Source organism: Pelodiscus sinensis, chromosome 15 (genome assembly GCF_049634645.1).
Source record: "Pelodiscus sinensis isolate JC-2024 chromosome 15, ASM4963464v1, whole genome shotgun sequence".
In the NCBI taxonomy this organism is placed as follows: domain Eukaryota; kingdom Metazoa; phylum Chordata; order Testudines; family Trionychidae; genus Pelodiscus; species Pelodiscus sinensis.
In genome coordinates, this window is record NC_134725.1 from 751,225 (window position 1) to 766,180 (window position 14,956).

General features: G+C 53.0%; 1 protein-coding gene across 1 annotated transcript in view; it reads right to left on the minus strand.

The window, feature by feature from the left end:
- The window catches only part of LOC102451575 (citron rho-interacting kinase-like), a 358,679-nt gene that overhangs the window by 141,778 nt on the left and 201,945 nt on the right, over nucleotides 1–14,956 (minus strand). The window contains exons 16-19 of the mRNA XM_075897800.1: nucleotides 14,212–14,409; nucleotides 13,335–13,528; nucleotides 11,641–11,776; nucleotides 10,807–10,911 (exon numbers count right to left, since the gene is read on the minus strand). Coding sequence (XP_075753915.1) covers nucleotides 10,807–10,911; nucleotides 11,641–11,776; nucleotides 13,335–13,528; nucleotides 14,212–14,409 — 633 coding nt within the window. The remainder of the gene's footprint in view (nucleotides 1–10,806; nucleotides 10,912–11,640; nucleotides 11,777–13,334; nucleotides 13,529–14,211; nucleotides 14,410–14,956) is intronic.

A 14,956-nucleotide genomic window follows, 5' to 3' on the forward strand; every position in this document is an offset into this window, starting at 1 on the left:
GAACTACAGTTACGAGGTAAGTAACCTCCTCTTCTTCTTCTTCGAGTGCTTGCTCATGTCCATTCTGATTAGGTGAATCCCTAGCCGTGTCCCCCCTCCGGAGGCGGGGTCGGAAGGTAACTAACTACCCCATTATCCTTCTGCAGATCTCAGAACTGCCCTCCCGACGGCAGCATCCTCCCTGGCCAGTTGCGTAATCGCATAATGCTCCGCAAAAGTGTGCACCGATGACCAGGTTGCTGCCCTGCAGATTTCCAATATCGGCCCATGGGCAAGGAACGCCGCCGACGTTGCCTGGGCTCTTGTGGAATGTGCCGTTATGCGCGGAGGTGACCTACCCGCGCCCTCGTAGCATAGTCGAATGCAGGAAATAATCCACGAGGATATACGCTGCGCCGAGACTGGCAACCCACTCATTCTTTCCGCCACTGAAATAAACAATTGAGTTGACTTGCGGAACCCTCACGTCCTGTCTATGTAAAAAGCCAACGCCCTCCTAACATCCAGGCAGTGCAAAGCCTGTTCCCTGGGTGACACGTGTGGCTTGGGGTAAAACACTGGTAGGTAAATATCCTGGGAGAGATGGAAATGCGAAACAACCTTGGGAAGGAACCCCGGGTGTGGACGCAACCTCACCTTGTCTTTAAAGAACACCGTGTAGGGCGATTCTGAAGTCAGCGCCCTAAGCTCTGACACCCTCCTGGCTGAGGTAATGGCCACTAGGAAAGCTACCTTGTAGGACAAGTGCTTCAAAGAGCATGACGCCAGAGGCTCGAATGGCGGCTTCATAAGGGCAGTCAGGACCAGGTTAAGATCCCAAGTCGGGACCGGCGGTCTCTCATATGGCATCATCCTGTCAATTCCCTTCAGAAACCTTTTAACCATGGGATTAGCAAAGATGGACCTCTGACCACCCCCCCCCCCCCCCCCCGGTGTGAAAAGCCGCTATAGCCGCCAGGTGTACCCTCAGGGAGGCTGTGGCCAGACCCTGTTCCCACAGGTGGAGGAGGTATTCCAGGACAGTCGGGACCGCCCCTTCACCCGGAGCGAGCGTTCTGCCCCCTAGCCATGAGGTAAACCTATTCCATTTAGTCTCGTAAAGGGCCCTAGTGGACGGCTTCCTGCACTCTAACAGGACCTCCTGGACTGCTCTGGAGCAGGCTCGCTCCGTAACCGAGAGCCACTGAGGAGCCACGCCGCTAGGTGCAGAGATGACAGGCTCGGGTGGAGTGCTACTCCGGCCTCGTAGCTCTGTGTGATTAAGTCCGGCACGAGGGGTAGCCTGAGTGGGCCCTCCATGGTCAGATCCAGCAGGGTGGTGAACCAGTGTTGACGAGGCCACACTGGCGCTATCAGGATGGCCTGGACCCTGAACCTCTGCACTCTGATGAGGGGGAACAGGGGGAAGGCATAGAGTAAGCCTCTGGGCCACCTGATGTGCAGCGCATTGCCCCGAGAACCCAGACCGTGCCCCATGTACGAACAGTACTCCCTGCACTTGGCATTGCTCAGTGTCGCAAACAGGTCCAAACAGGGAGACCCCCACCTCTGGAAGACCCTGTGAAGTATGTCCTGCCTTAGCACCCACTCGTGTGCCTGAATCGAATGGCTGAGCCTGTCCGCTAGCCCGTTCCTGGTTCCCGGGAGGTGAGAGGCCTCTAGGCAAATGCCGTGGGCTACACACAGTTCCCACAGATCTAGGGCTTCCTGGCACAGGGGAGAGGAACGCACCCCACCCTGCCTGTTGATATAAAACATGGCCGTAATGGTGTCTGTCAGCACCGCCACCACTCTGTTCTGTAAGTGGGGAAGGAACGCCCTGCAGGCAGCCTGACCACCCGCAGCTCCTTGATATTTATATGGAGGGGAACCTCCTCTGGCGACCACGTACCTTGCGTCCTGAGGCTGCCCAGGTGAGCGCCCCATCCTGCGTCCGAAGCATCCGTGACCAGCTGTGCCGACGGGGATGCTCTGGTGAATCGGACTCCCGCACACACCGTGCCCTCGTCCTTCCACCAGTCTAGCGAGCGAAGAATGTCCTGAGGTATAGTCACTACCGCATCTAACGGCAACCTCAAAGGGTTGTGCACTACTTTGAGCCACCCCTGCAATGGGCACATGCACAGCTTGGCGTGTTGGACCACGTGAGTGCACGCCGCCATGTGGCCTAGGAGCCTCATACAGGTCCTTGCCGTCGTAGTTGGAAACTCCTGCAGCTCCGCTACCAACGAGCGGATAGCCAGGAATCTGTCCCTCGGTAGAGACGCCTTCCCCGAGGGCGAGTCTAGATGGGCCCTCACAAAGTCTATCACTTGCGTGGGGTCTAATGACGATTTGGCATCGTTTATGAGGAGGCCGAGGCTCCCGAACAATGCCCTTGCCCGTGTGACGTGATCTATCACCTGTTCTCGAGACGTGCCCCTTATCAGCCAATCGTCCAGGTATGGAAACACTTGGACCCTGTGCCGCCGCAGAAACGCGGCTACCACCGTCATACATTTGGTAAAAACCCTCGGGGCCGTACACAGCCCAAACGGGAGGACCGTAAACTGGAAATGGTCCTGTCCCACCACGAACCGTAGGAACTTTCTGTGACTCGGAAAAATCGAAATGTGGAAGTACGCATCTTTGAGATCGAGAGCAGCGTACCAGTCCCCCTTTTGGAGCGATGGGATGATGCAAGCCAGCATCACCATCCTGAACTTTGCTTTCCTTATGAAGGTGTTAAGGTTTCGGAGGTCTAATATGCCCCCTTTCGCCTTGGGTACTAGGAAGTAGCGGGAGTAGAAACCCTTTCCCTTCACGTCTGGGGGCACTCTTTCTATAGCCCCTAGCGCCAACAGGTTGGACACCTCCTGCCGAAGGAGTGTCTCATGAGAAGGGTCCCTGAAGAGGGAAGGGGAGGGGGGGTGGGGGGCAGGGTAGGAAAGGAAGGGGATAGTATACCCCTGCTTTACCAGGTCTAGGACCCAGCGGTCCCATGTGATCTTTATCCATTCCTGGTAAAAGAGGGAGAGACGGTCCCCAAAGAGTGGGTAGGTAGGTGCGACTGGTACTCTGCTCTCCGGCGTACCTTCAAAATGAGGGCTTAGTTTGGTGGCCGGGTGATGGCCCTGTGCCTCTCTCGGAGTCCGACCGAGGGCCCCTACACCTGCCTCTAAAGAGGTCAGGGCGGCTATTGTTGCAGCCCCTCCTGCGGCCCCTATCGGTGTTTTGCCCTCGTCTGGGATAGGATCTAGCCTGGAGGGAACGCCTCTGGGGGGCCGGGGTGTGTATCCCTAGCGACTTCAACGTCGCTCGAGTCCTTCAAGCTATGAAGCTTGGAATCAGTCTGCTCTGAAAACAGGCCCGACCCTTCGAAAGGTAGGTCCTGAATAGTGGTCTGCACCTCGGGCAGGATGCCAGACACTTGCAGCCACACACTACGTCTCATGACCACCCCCGTAGCCATAGTGCGGGCAGCCGAATCAGCCACTGCCTTTCCCTCCTCCGTCATAGCCCTGAACTCCTGGCGGGATTCAGGGGGAAGCTGGCTGCCAAATTTTTGCATTGATGCCCACGTGTTAAAGGCATAACACCCCAGCATTAGTTGCTGGTTAGCTATACGTAGCTGGAGGCCCCCCGTGGCGTAGGCAATCCGGCCAAGCAGGTCCAATTTCTTGGGCTCTTTCGCCTTTGGGGTAGGACCTGGGGGCCCTTGACGCTCTTTCTGCCCCGCGGCCTGCACTACTATCGATCCCGGCGCTGGGTGGTTGAAAAGATGCTCGTGCCCTGCTTGGGGTACGTAGTACTGCCTCTCGACCCCCTTTTGGGTCGGCGCAATGGAGGCCGGCGTCTGCCACAGGGTTTTCGACAGTTTGTCCACCGTTTTATTCAGTGGAAGCGCCACTTGACCAGGGCCTGCTGCCGCCAGAATATCCACCATAGGATCTTGGTCCTCGTGGACCTCCTCATGCTGGACCGCTAGGTTGACCGCCAACCTTCGGAGCAGCTCCTGGTGCGCCCTTGCGTCCATTGAAGGGGGCTGAGGTGCGGAGTCCGTCAGGGCCTCATCCGGTGAAGATGACGAGAACTCTCTCGGGGGAACTACCTCCTCCTCACCGAGCTGCGCCTCTGGTTCCCCTTCGGCCGAAATGTCCATATGGGCCAAGCCCAGCTGGGTCGTAGCCTCCTGCCCTTGACCAACTACCTGAGGTCTCGGCATCGTCGCCATGGACGAGCTGTCTGCAGGCGGAGGGGCTCTTAATGGGGTGGCTGATGGGGTGCTACTCCTTCAGGACGACCCAGCCACCGACACCGTAGGAGGAGGCCCCTGGGCTTGGTGGTAAGCCCAGGGCATCCAGAATGGCCACTGGGGTTGTCCCTGCCACTGCTGCTGGTCTACTGATTCCCGGTGAGTTGATCTAACCAATGAGCGAGACCTATGGCGGGATCGGGACCTGTACAATGACCGGGCTGATGTCACCGATTCAGCCTCGGACTCCGATGAATAGTCCGATGCTGACCGGGGGGGGGGGGGGGGGCGATGACGCTTGCACCCTTCGCTGCGCCGCCATGGCCGATGGCTTGCCCCTGTGTTCCACACGCGGTGCCGGCGGCATAAGTGGAGGCCCTTGCTGCGGCAGTACCGTGCCCAGCTGCATCTGGTAGGCCGGTAAGTATCCAACCGGTGCCGCCATGTGCTGCGGCACCGCAGTCTGCTGCTGAGTTGGCGCTCCCAGGGCGTGAGCTGGGATCGGTGCCAGGAGAGGCAGCAGCGCCGGTGCCGTGCAGGGCACCGGCTGTGGTGCCGTGCAGGGCACCGGCTGTGGTGCCGTAGTCGGCACATAATACGGTGCGGGGCCCTGCACTGCCCACAGGCCCGTCTGTGGTGCTGGCCCCTGCACCGGTGCCAGAAGGGCCGTCGGGTGCCCAGGTACCGGGGCCGTCGGTGCCGCAAGCGCACTCGCTCCTGGTGCCGCTGCCGGTGCTGCTAGGTAGGGGCCCGGGGTCGAGGCCGGTGTTCGTCCCAGCTCCGGTGCCGGTGCTCTTTCCGGCACCGGGAAATGCTGTTGATGCTGGCCCGAGACCTGCACTTCGCCCAGAGAGTCCCACAGCCCGGCTGCCATAGCCTGCTGGGGGGCGCTTGAGCCTGATGCCGGCGCGGTCTGCTCCTGCGGCACTGGGCCCTCTCCTTCCTCTGCGGCCATCTCAATGAGGTCCCGGGCCGCTTCGAAAGTTTCTGGGGTGGAGGGACGACGGACCTCCCCTATCCCTGCGGGCTGCCCCGGGCTCTTGCCCTTGTCTGGGCTGCGCCTCTTCTTCGAGGCCTTAGAAGACAGGTGCCCCTCCTTAGGGCGCACCTTCTGGGCACTCCTCTCTGCTGAGCGTCCCCTCGAGCCCTTGGAGCCCCTCGGCACCGGGGACTGCGATCTGTGCCTTGGTGCCTTGTCGGCCTCAGACCGGTGCTTGGCCGATACGGGTGCCACCGACGGCGCGCTGCAGACAGAGTGAGGGTGCTCCTTGCCCTGGGGCTGCAGTGCCGACTCCATTAACAGGAGTTTCAGCGGAGAGTCCCTCTCCTTCTTGGTCCGGGGCTTAAAGCTCTTACAGATAGTGCAGTTTTCGGCTCGATGGCCCTCTCCCAGACACTTCAGAAAGTCGGAGTGGGGATCTCCACAGGGCATAGGTTTAGAGCAGGAAGCACAGGGTTTAAAGCCCTGGGGCCCTGGCATGCCCTCCCCTCATGGGGAGAGTCCCGCTGTGCTCCCCTATCTAACTAATTACACTATTTACAGTACTTAACAACTACTTAACTAGATAAAACTTCAAATAGAACTATAATACAACAGATAAAGGAAATACAACTGCTAAGAGATAGGCTAACAGCCTGAAAGCATGCTCCAACTACCGTCACGGGCAGTAGCGGTAAGAAGGAACTGAGGGGGTGGAGGGCCAGCAGGGGTATATATGCACCGGTATACTGGCGCCACTCCAGGGGGCTCCCTGCTGGCCCTATGGATACTGCTAAGGGAAAAAAGCTCCGGAATCCATGCACGCGGCGCGCGTACACCTAATCAGAATGGACATGAGCAAGCACTCGAAGAAGAACTGGGAAGGGCTGGAGGCCAGCTAATTCAAAATAAGCGCCTACACAGTGCTTATTTCGAATTAGCTATTTCGAATTTGGCGTTACTCCTCGTAGAATGAGGTTTACCAAATTCGAATTAAGCGCCCTGCTATTTCAATTTTATTTCGAAATAGCGGTTTGCCTGTGTAGATGCTATTAAAGTTAATTCGAAATAACTGCTGTTATTTCGAATTAACTTTGCAGTGTAGACATACCCCAGGGGAACCTTCTTAATGGTGATTGTGGCAGAATGCTCTGCAGTAGGAACAGCAGGGGTCCCGGAGGTCCCACCTGTGCTCCCTGCCACAGCTGGTCTGGCAAGCAACCCAGCAGCTTCAGAGTGGCTAGCATTTGCAGGAGTGGACAGCAGGACAGGAGGGAAAGGGGCGTCACAAAACAGCCCCTCCATTGAGAGTGTTGTCATGGGTGGGAGGGAAGGACAGGAATAACAATTGGGAGAGGACAATAGTGAGGGGAGGGAGCGAAGGGAGGAAAGAAGGGGCAGGGGGAAATATTCACCACTCCCCGCCTCCCATTAGGCTCGAAGCGGGGTGGGAGGGCAGAAATAAAGAAAGGAGGAAGAGCTACAACTCTCAGCACAGGATGGTAAGACTGGCTCCTCCGGTTACACTGGGGAGATGAGGGGGTAGATTATATTAACATGGAGGGAGAGAAAAAGCGAGGGAGATAACTAAGAAAGAAGGGGGCTCAGACACCAAACAAAAGGAAAAAGGGCGGCATGGGCACACATCAAAGGGGGGAAAGGCAGCAAGGAGGGAGGACAGGCAGTGAGAAGCGTCTGCTGAAGAAAAGTAGGGTGGGGGTAGCTAGACACTTCTGGGAGGGGGAAGGAGGAGAGATGTGCCCATGGGCACTTGAGTGGCAGACTTGCAACACCTGCTGCAGGGCCCAGCAGAGCAAAAGGAGTCAGGGGAGCAAGCAGTGGGGCCAAGAATGGAAAAAGGCCCCTGCAGCAACTGAGGCTGGGGAGGGAGCAGCAGAAATGCAGGGGAAGGCAAACCTCACCCCACCCTCAGCACTCCACAAAAACTGCACCAGCCACCACCCCAGGGACCCAGATGTAGAGACGCCCCCCGCAACCACACAGCAAGCTGTGCGGAGGAAAGAAAAACCCCAGGAGCTGCCCTCGTGGAACGAGGTGTACCGGTAGTTCGGAATAGGAAGCCTAGTCCGAACTACCTAGTTTGAGCCCCGTGTAGCCGCGCTGCACGGGGTTCGAACCAGCGGGGTTTTAAAAATGGCTGCTCCCCGCTTATGCAAATGAAGCCCGGGAAATTCAAATCCCGGGCTTCATTTGCAAGTGCGGTATGCCTACATTACCCCGCTAGTTCGAACTAGCGGGTTAGTGTAGACATACCCAGACAGAGGGCGGGTATGCTGGGGCTTCAGTGAACAGCTCTCTCATCCCTGAGTAAACAGGGAGGAGCCTAGTGCAGCATAATCAGGCAGGCACCTGGAGCCAATTAAGAGCTTGCCAGAAGCAGCAGGCTAATCAGAGCACCATTAAGGCCTGCTGAGGCTTGTTTATAAGGTCTCCCTGCAAGCAGGGCAGAATCCCAGAAGAAGTGTACTGGGTGAGAGCTGAGGATGCAAGCAACACAGAGTACTGTGGAGGAGCAGGACAGACTTGCTCAGGTACCAGAGGAAAGGTACTGGGAGCAATCATTTAGGGAAGTGGCCCAGGGAAGTAGCTGCCAGACTGGGAGTAGAATAAGCCCTGTCTGTTGCTGCTGCCTTATGGTCCCTGGGCTGGAACCTGGAGTAGTGGGTGGCCCTGGGTTCCTCTGAACTGTCCCCATGCCACTACAGAGTGTCCCCTGAGAGGGGAGGAACTATTTAGAAAAGCTAAATGTATACAAATCCATGGGACTTAATGCATCCGAGGGTACTGAGGGAGTTGGCAAATGTCATTGAGGAGCCTTTGGCCATTATCTTTGAGAAGTCATGGAGATCGGGAGAGATCCTGGATGATTGGAAAAAGGCAAATGTAGTGCCCATCTTCGAAAAAGGGAAGGAGGACGATAAAGGGAACTATAGGCCGGTCAGTCTTACCTCAGTTCCTGGAAAAATCATGGAAGGGATCCTTAAGGAATCCATTTTGAGGCACTTGGAAGAGAGGAAAGTGATTAGGAATAGTCAGCATGGATTCACAAAGGGCAAGTCGTGCCTGACCAATCTGATTAGCTTCTATGATGAGGTAACTGGCTCGGTGGACATGGGTAAGTCAGTGGATGTGATATACCTTGACTTTAGCAAGGCTTTTGATACGGTCTCCCACAATATTCTTGCCAGCAAGTTAAGGGAATGTGGATTGGATAAATGGACGGTAAGATGGATAGAAAGCTGTCTAGAAGGCCAGGCCCAGCGGGTAGTGATCAATGGCTCGATGTCAGGATGGCGGTCGGTTTCTAGTGGAGTGCCCCAAGGTTTGGTTCTAGGACCGGTTTTGTTCAATATCTTTATTAATGACCTGGACGAGGGGATGGATTGCACCCTCAGCAAGTTTGCGGATGACGCTAAGCTAGGGGGAGAGGTAGATACGCTTAAGGGCAGAGATAGGGTCCAGAATGACTCAGACAGATTGGAGGATTGGGCCACAAGAAATCTGATGAGGTTCAACAAGGACAAGTGCAGAGTCCTGCACTTGGGACGGAAGAATCCCAAGCATAGTTACACACTGAGGACCAACCAGTTAAGTAGTAGTTCTGCAGAAAAGGCCCTGGGGGTTACAGTGGATGAGAAGCTGGATATGAGTCAACAGTGTGCCCTTGTAGCCAAGAAGGCTAATGGCATATTAGGTTGCATTAGGAGGAGCATTGCCAGCAGATCCAGAGAAGTGATTATTCCCCTTTATTTGGCTCTGGTGAGGCCACATCTGGAGTATTGTGTCCAGTTCTGGGCCCCCAAGATAGAAAGGATGTGGACACATTGGAGAGGGTCCAGCGGAGGGACACCAAAATGATTAGGGGGCTGGAGCACATGACCTATGAGGAGAAGCTGAGGGAGTTGGGTCTGTTCAGTCTGCAGAAGAGAAGAGTGAGGGGGGATTTGATAGCAGCCTTCAACTTCCTGAAGGGAGGTTCCAAAGAGGATGGAGAGAGGCTGTTCTCAGTAGTGACAGATGGCAGAACAAGGAGCAATGGTCTCAAGTTGTGGTGGGAGAGGTCCAGGTCGGATATTAGGAAAAACTATTTCACTAGGAGAGTGGTGAAGCACTGGGATGGGTTACCTAGGGAAGTAGTGGAGTCTCCATCCCTAGAGGTGTTTAAGTCTCGGCTTGACAAAGCCCTGGCCGGGTTGATTTAGTTGGGATTGGTCCTGCCGAGAGCAGGGGGCTGGACTTGATGACCTTCTGAGGTCTCTTCCAGCTCTATGGTTCTATGATTCTATGATTCTATGGGAGACCAGGACTACAGAGGGGTTTTCACCCCAACTGTGGAATAGCCTATGATGTGTATGGCTCAGTAGATTGTGACCCCCTGCCTCTAGAAAAGAAGAGGCTATGTGGAGGGTCACAGCAAACCTCTGAGGCAAACAGTCAGAAGCACAGGACCCTCAGGGCATGGCCAGAGCTTTGACACAACATTTAGACACACACAGTGGACAGTTGTTTTATTTAGTTTTTGGAAAGCCTATACCTGCTAGCTTGTGAGGAAGACAGCAACATCAAGAATTTCTGGATGTCAGTTTTCACACTGACACCAAAAGCTACCTCATAAACATTTCCCTGTAAGAAAAACCTCTCTTAGAAACAAGGGCAAGCATCTGCATCTTTGGTTGATCTGTGAATTTAAATGTATTTTAAAGTGCTCAGGTCTCTGTCTCTGGCAAAGCCTCAGAAGCGCGGGAACCCGCCGCTGCTGCGGCTTCAGTCCCGGTGCCTGTGGTCTGCTGGGGACCGTCCCCAGCAGACCACAGGCACCGGGACTGAAGCCGCAGCCGCGGCGGGGTCCCTCGCCTCTGAGACTTTGCCAGAGCAAAGCCTCAGAGGCGCGGCACCCCGCTGCCGCTGCGGCTCTGCTCCCTGTGTCCCTGGTCTGCTGGGGGGGGGGGGGGGGGCGCAGCTAGTGTGCCCCCCCCCAGCAGACCAGGCTTTTGTTGTGGACCCTGGGGCAGAGCAGCTGGGGCGCTGCCGATTGGTCCTGCAGCGCCGCTCTGGGCACTACTGGACCAACCCAGCAGCACCCCAGCTGCTCTGCCCTAGGTCCTGATTCAGCCGCTGCTGGTCAGTTTCAGCAGTGGCTGAATCAGGACGCCTGGGGCAGAGCAGCTGGGGTGCTGCTGGGTTGGTCCAGTAGCGCCAAGGAGCGAGGAGCGGTGCTACTGGAGCAACCCAGCAGCACCCCAGCTGCTCTGCCCCAGGCGTCCCCAAGTCAGCCGCTGCTGAAACTGACCAGCGCTGACTACAGGAAGCCCGAGGCAGAGTTGCTCTGCCCCAGGCTTCCTGGAATCAGCTGCTGATCAGTTTCAGCAGCAGCTGACTTGGGGACGCTTGGGGTTCTTAAGTTGAATCTGTATGTAAGTCAGAACTGGCGGTCAGTTTCAGCAGCGGCTGAATCTGGACGCCAGTTCCGACTTACATACAGATTCAACTTAAGAACAAACCTACAGTCCCTATCTTGTACGTAACCCGGGGACTGCCTGTATATGAAATCCCCTCACCGGGCAGTCCTTACCTCTTCCAGAAGCCTCTGTTTGAGCTCACGTTCTGTCTCAAGCTTCTGTTGTAAACTGCGTGCATTCATCTCCAGCATTGCATGCTTCTTCTCCAAGTCATTGAGCTAGTTGGGTCACACAGACATGGTCAGACACACCAACAAGTAGAATAAGATTTAAAATCCAAATTCACCAAACATAAAAGGCTGGAATGAAAAATATTATTTACTGCTTTTTTAAAAATCCAGACCACTGGGTTTTGGTTGACACTGCTCAAATATGAATGTCACGTCAGTTAAGGTATGTCTACACAGCAGCGTTACTTTGGAATAACTAATGTTATTCTGAAATAACAAAGAGCATGTCTACAATACAAGCCTTTATTTCGAAATAATGTCGAACTGGAGGACTTCTTACTCCTACTCCTGTAACCCTCATTGTACAAGGAGTAAGGGAAGTCAGAGGAAGAGAGCTCTTCCTTCAACTTCCTGCTGTGTAGACAGCGCCAAAAGCCGAATTAAGCTATTTCAACTTCAGCTATGCAATTGACGTAGTTCAAGTTGCGTAGCTTAATTCAACTTTAGTCTTGCTGTGTAGACGTACCCTTAGAGATGTCATTAACACGCATGATGTCAGCATCTGCCCTTTGTGTTAGATTTAACGGATGGAAAAACAAGGCTCTAGGCCTGCAGGACTGCATGTTCAAGAAGAGAGGCCTCCATCTTTTTGTAAAATTTACCCCCAACAACTGAAAGAGACTGTTTAGCTCAAAACCACATTTCTATCACGAACATCTGAATTGACACATTTTTATTTGGTGAATGTATAGAAGATTAAGGTGAAAAGATTCTGACCTTGTCAGAAAGACTCTCAGCTTTGAGTTTTTGCTCCTTCAGTGCTTGCTGGAGAGCAAGAATCTCTGCCTTGTGTTCTTTAACAGCTAGTTCTACCACCTGGCGGGATTCAGTAATACACTGGTCTGCTCGCACTCTGTATTGAAAATGGAAAAAAATTTTACCTATGATTTCCTCTCTGGGATTGACCACTTCCTAGGATGCCAGGACATCAATCGACGCTTTCAGAGGCTTGCCTCAAACTCAAAATGTTGGTTTATATAGCTCGTTGGCTTACTGTGATGCTTCCACATTATACAACTCTGTTCTCAGCCCCTGCTGGAGCTACTGCTTGGGAATTCAAAGTCACCAGAACAAGGAATTAGAATCAAAGATGATTTTACCATATCATGGTACAGTCCAGGTTTAGTTTGAAAGTTTGCAAGTTACAGTCAGAAATACGATTTTCTATATTCAGTGCCCTTGCACGGGAATGAAAGGGAATAGGTATCACCAGAGTGTCACATGTATCGGTTTAAATATCCAGCTTCTAGATTTACCTCTGTCACGTTACTGGATTTTGAGGGGAGCAGCCAGATCACTGATGCACCCATGGGGGGGTGTTGGCCCCAAAAATGGTATAAAAGGGAGCCATGTAGGGTGTTGAATAGAAGCTTACTGTCTGCTAATCCTATGTACGCTAGTCATGTGTTTGAATAATGTCTGTGGGTGTAGTTAGGAATCTGTAATCTGTGTAGATACTGAATATTTCTCTGCATGTGATTGAGCAGTGGGCAGAGCCCAGCCTATGGACATGCTAATCAGCGAGGCCCTGTGGGACAATGGCACTCAATGGGCCAAGGACACACCTAAAGAATGAGTGGTGACTCATACCTAAGGGCTACCAGCAGTAAACACAGGAAGTAGCCGTGGGCCAGGTGACCTGCTGTAGCCAAGAAGAGACCAGGAAGGAGGGATAAATAGGCCATGTGGTGGACTCCATCTTGGTCTTCAGCTCAGCACTTCATCCCAGAGGGAGCATTGCAGGGATCGAAGAGCCAGAAAGAACTGTGGACCCATCCTGATCCTAGGATGCGCAACAAGGACTTTTAAACCAGCAGCTGTAACATCTCTGCTAGAGCCTGCATCGAGAACTGGGAGATTTGATGCATGTAATGTACTATCCTTTAACAACCTTACTCTCATGCTTTTCTTTATTGTAATAATAAACCTTTAGATGTTAGATGCTAAAGGATTGGCCCAGCGTGATTTGTGGGTAAGGTCCAGAGGGTAAATTGACCAGGGATCTGTGGCTGGTTTCTTGGAACCGGACAGAACTTGTTCGGGGTAGGTGGGATTGGGTGCTAGGACCCCCCACCCGTGTATAGGCCCGGGGCCATCTGGGGCACGGATATTGCTGGGGTGTCGGAGGGGTTTTGCTCGTGAGGCTTCAGGCAGGCAGCTGAAGCGCTCTGTGGGACTGGTTTGTGGCCTGGTTGGAGAGGTCACCAGTCTGGGGGCTGTAAGGAGCCCCGAGGTTGAGCAATTTGCCCTGAGCGGACACCCTCAGCTGTGCCCAGACACGGCCCGGTCTGTCACAACCTCATATTAACGTATATTGAGTGCAGATTCAGGTCTCACATTCTATATGTACATATTGACCTATATTCCAAAGAGCACTTTTACACAAAGATTAATGAAGAGAAAAGCCATACCGGCTCTGTTTCTCTGTATCCAACAGTCTTTGTAACTCTTGCACCCGACATTCAAACTGGGACTTTTCATCCCCTAGAACGCTTCTCCATGCTTCCCACTGACGTTCCTTCTCTAGCAGTTCATCATTCAGGGCCTCCAAGTCCATCACCTGCTCTTCTAGCATAGTGCATGTTGTCTTCAAGGCCACCATTGTCTAAAATGAAATCCTCCCATTAATTCTCACTTCCTACATCAAACATGTACTTTTTAAGATACTATAATTGAAATGGTGAAGTTGTATGTGCAAATCCACATCATCAACTGGTAAGTCACATCTCATTTATTTCAAGGCCTGTATCTTTATGCATTTAATCGTGGTTGCCTTTAATGTCAGTGAAACCTCATGATGGTTTTAACCACAAGCAGAGATGAACAGCTAGGAAACACCATTCTTTGCCAGTGCTGCCATGAGTCACAAAAGAACATACCAAAAATCTCAATGCATTCTTACACTACCTCCCAGAACTGCCATTGTAGGGTCAAATTGCTATAAAAGTTATGCCATTGTTTTTCCAAATTAGAAAGAATTTCAGGCTAGTCAGAGCAGTGGCATAGCCAGAAGGGCCCAGTTGGGTGGGCCCCAACTTCGGGTAGATGGTCAAGAATGGAGGAGGGGAGAAGAGGAGGGATGGAGGGCCTTAAGTCCCAACCCTGCTCCCGTCCAGAGCACTGGGGCAGAGTAGGGTAAGCCCCAGCCCTGCTCCTTGGTTGGAGCACCCGGGGGGGGGGGGGCGGCTTGATAGAATGTGGGTGGGCAACAGCCCCACTCAAGCCCACCCATTGTTACGCCCCTGAGCATCCTGAAGAAATTTTTAAACAGAATTTCTAAACTCTCACTTGTTTCTGACTGGTGAGCTGCATCTCTCTCTCAGTGATCTCCCGACGGAGGTGGTCAACTTCACTTCGCAGCTGTATTATCTCATCATTGGCCCCAGAGGCCTCATCAAGCTGCTTTGACAAGAAGAAATTCTGATTATTCAATTCTGCGTTGTCCTCACTCAGCTGGTTCAGCTGTTCTTCCAAGTCTGTAATCACCTAAAACGAGCAAAAGAAGTTGGGTTACATGTCAGTGAGTAAAATTCGGTGAAAGGATATTCTCGCTTCTACAGCCACACCTTGCCGAGCAAATAGACAGATCATAGCATTTTTGTCCAATTCAAACATGAGCTCAATTGTAACTGCAGATCTTATGAATGGGCATGAGCTTAGCATGGGCAGACTCCCTCGCTGCTTCCAGAAAGCAGCTTGAGATACATTAATTCTGATTTAGCCTAAAAAAGATACAAATGTAGCAGGACAACTTATGATTAATTTGTTGGCCCACCCTAGAGGTTAGAACGTTTGTTTGTGAGCCAGGAGTTCTAGTTTTATTCCCAGATCTTCCACTGACTTGCTGTATGCCTTATGCAAGGCACTTTACCTGGATAACTCAGTTTTCCCTTCTCTAAAATGAAGATAATACAGAGGTTTTGTAAAATATAACCTTTAAGATCACTAGATGAGAGGTACTATAGGTGATACTATTTGGAAACTGCTTAATTTACTGTAACTAAAATCAGAAGTAGCCATCAAAAGTTATAAC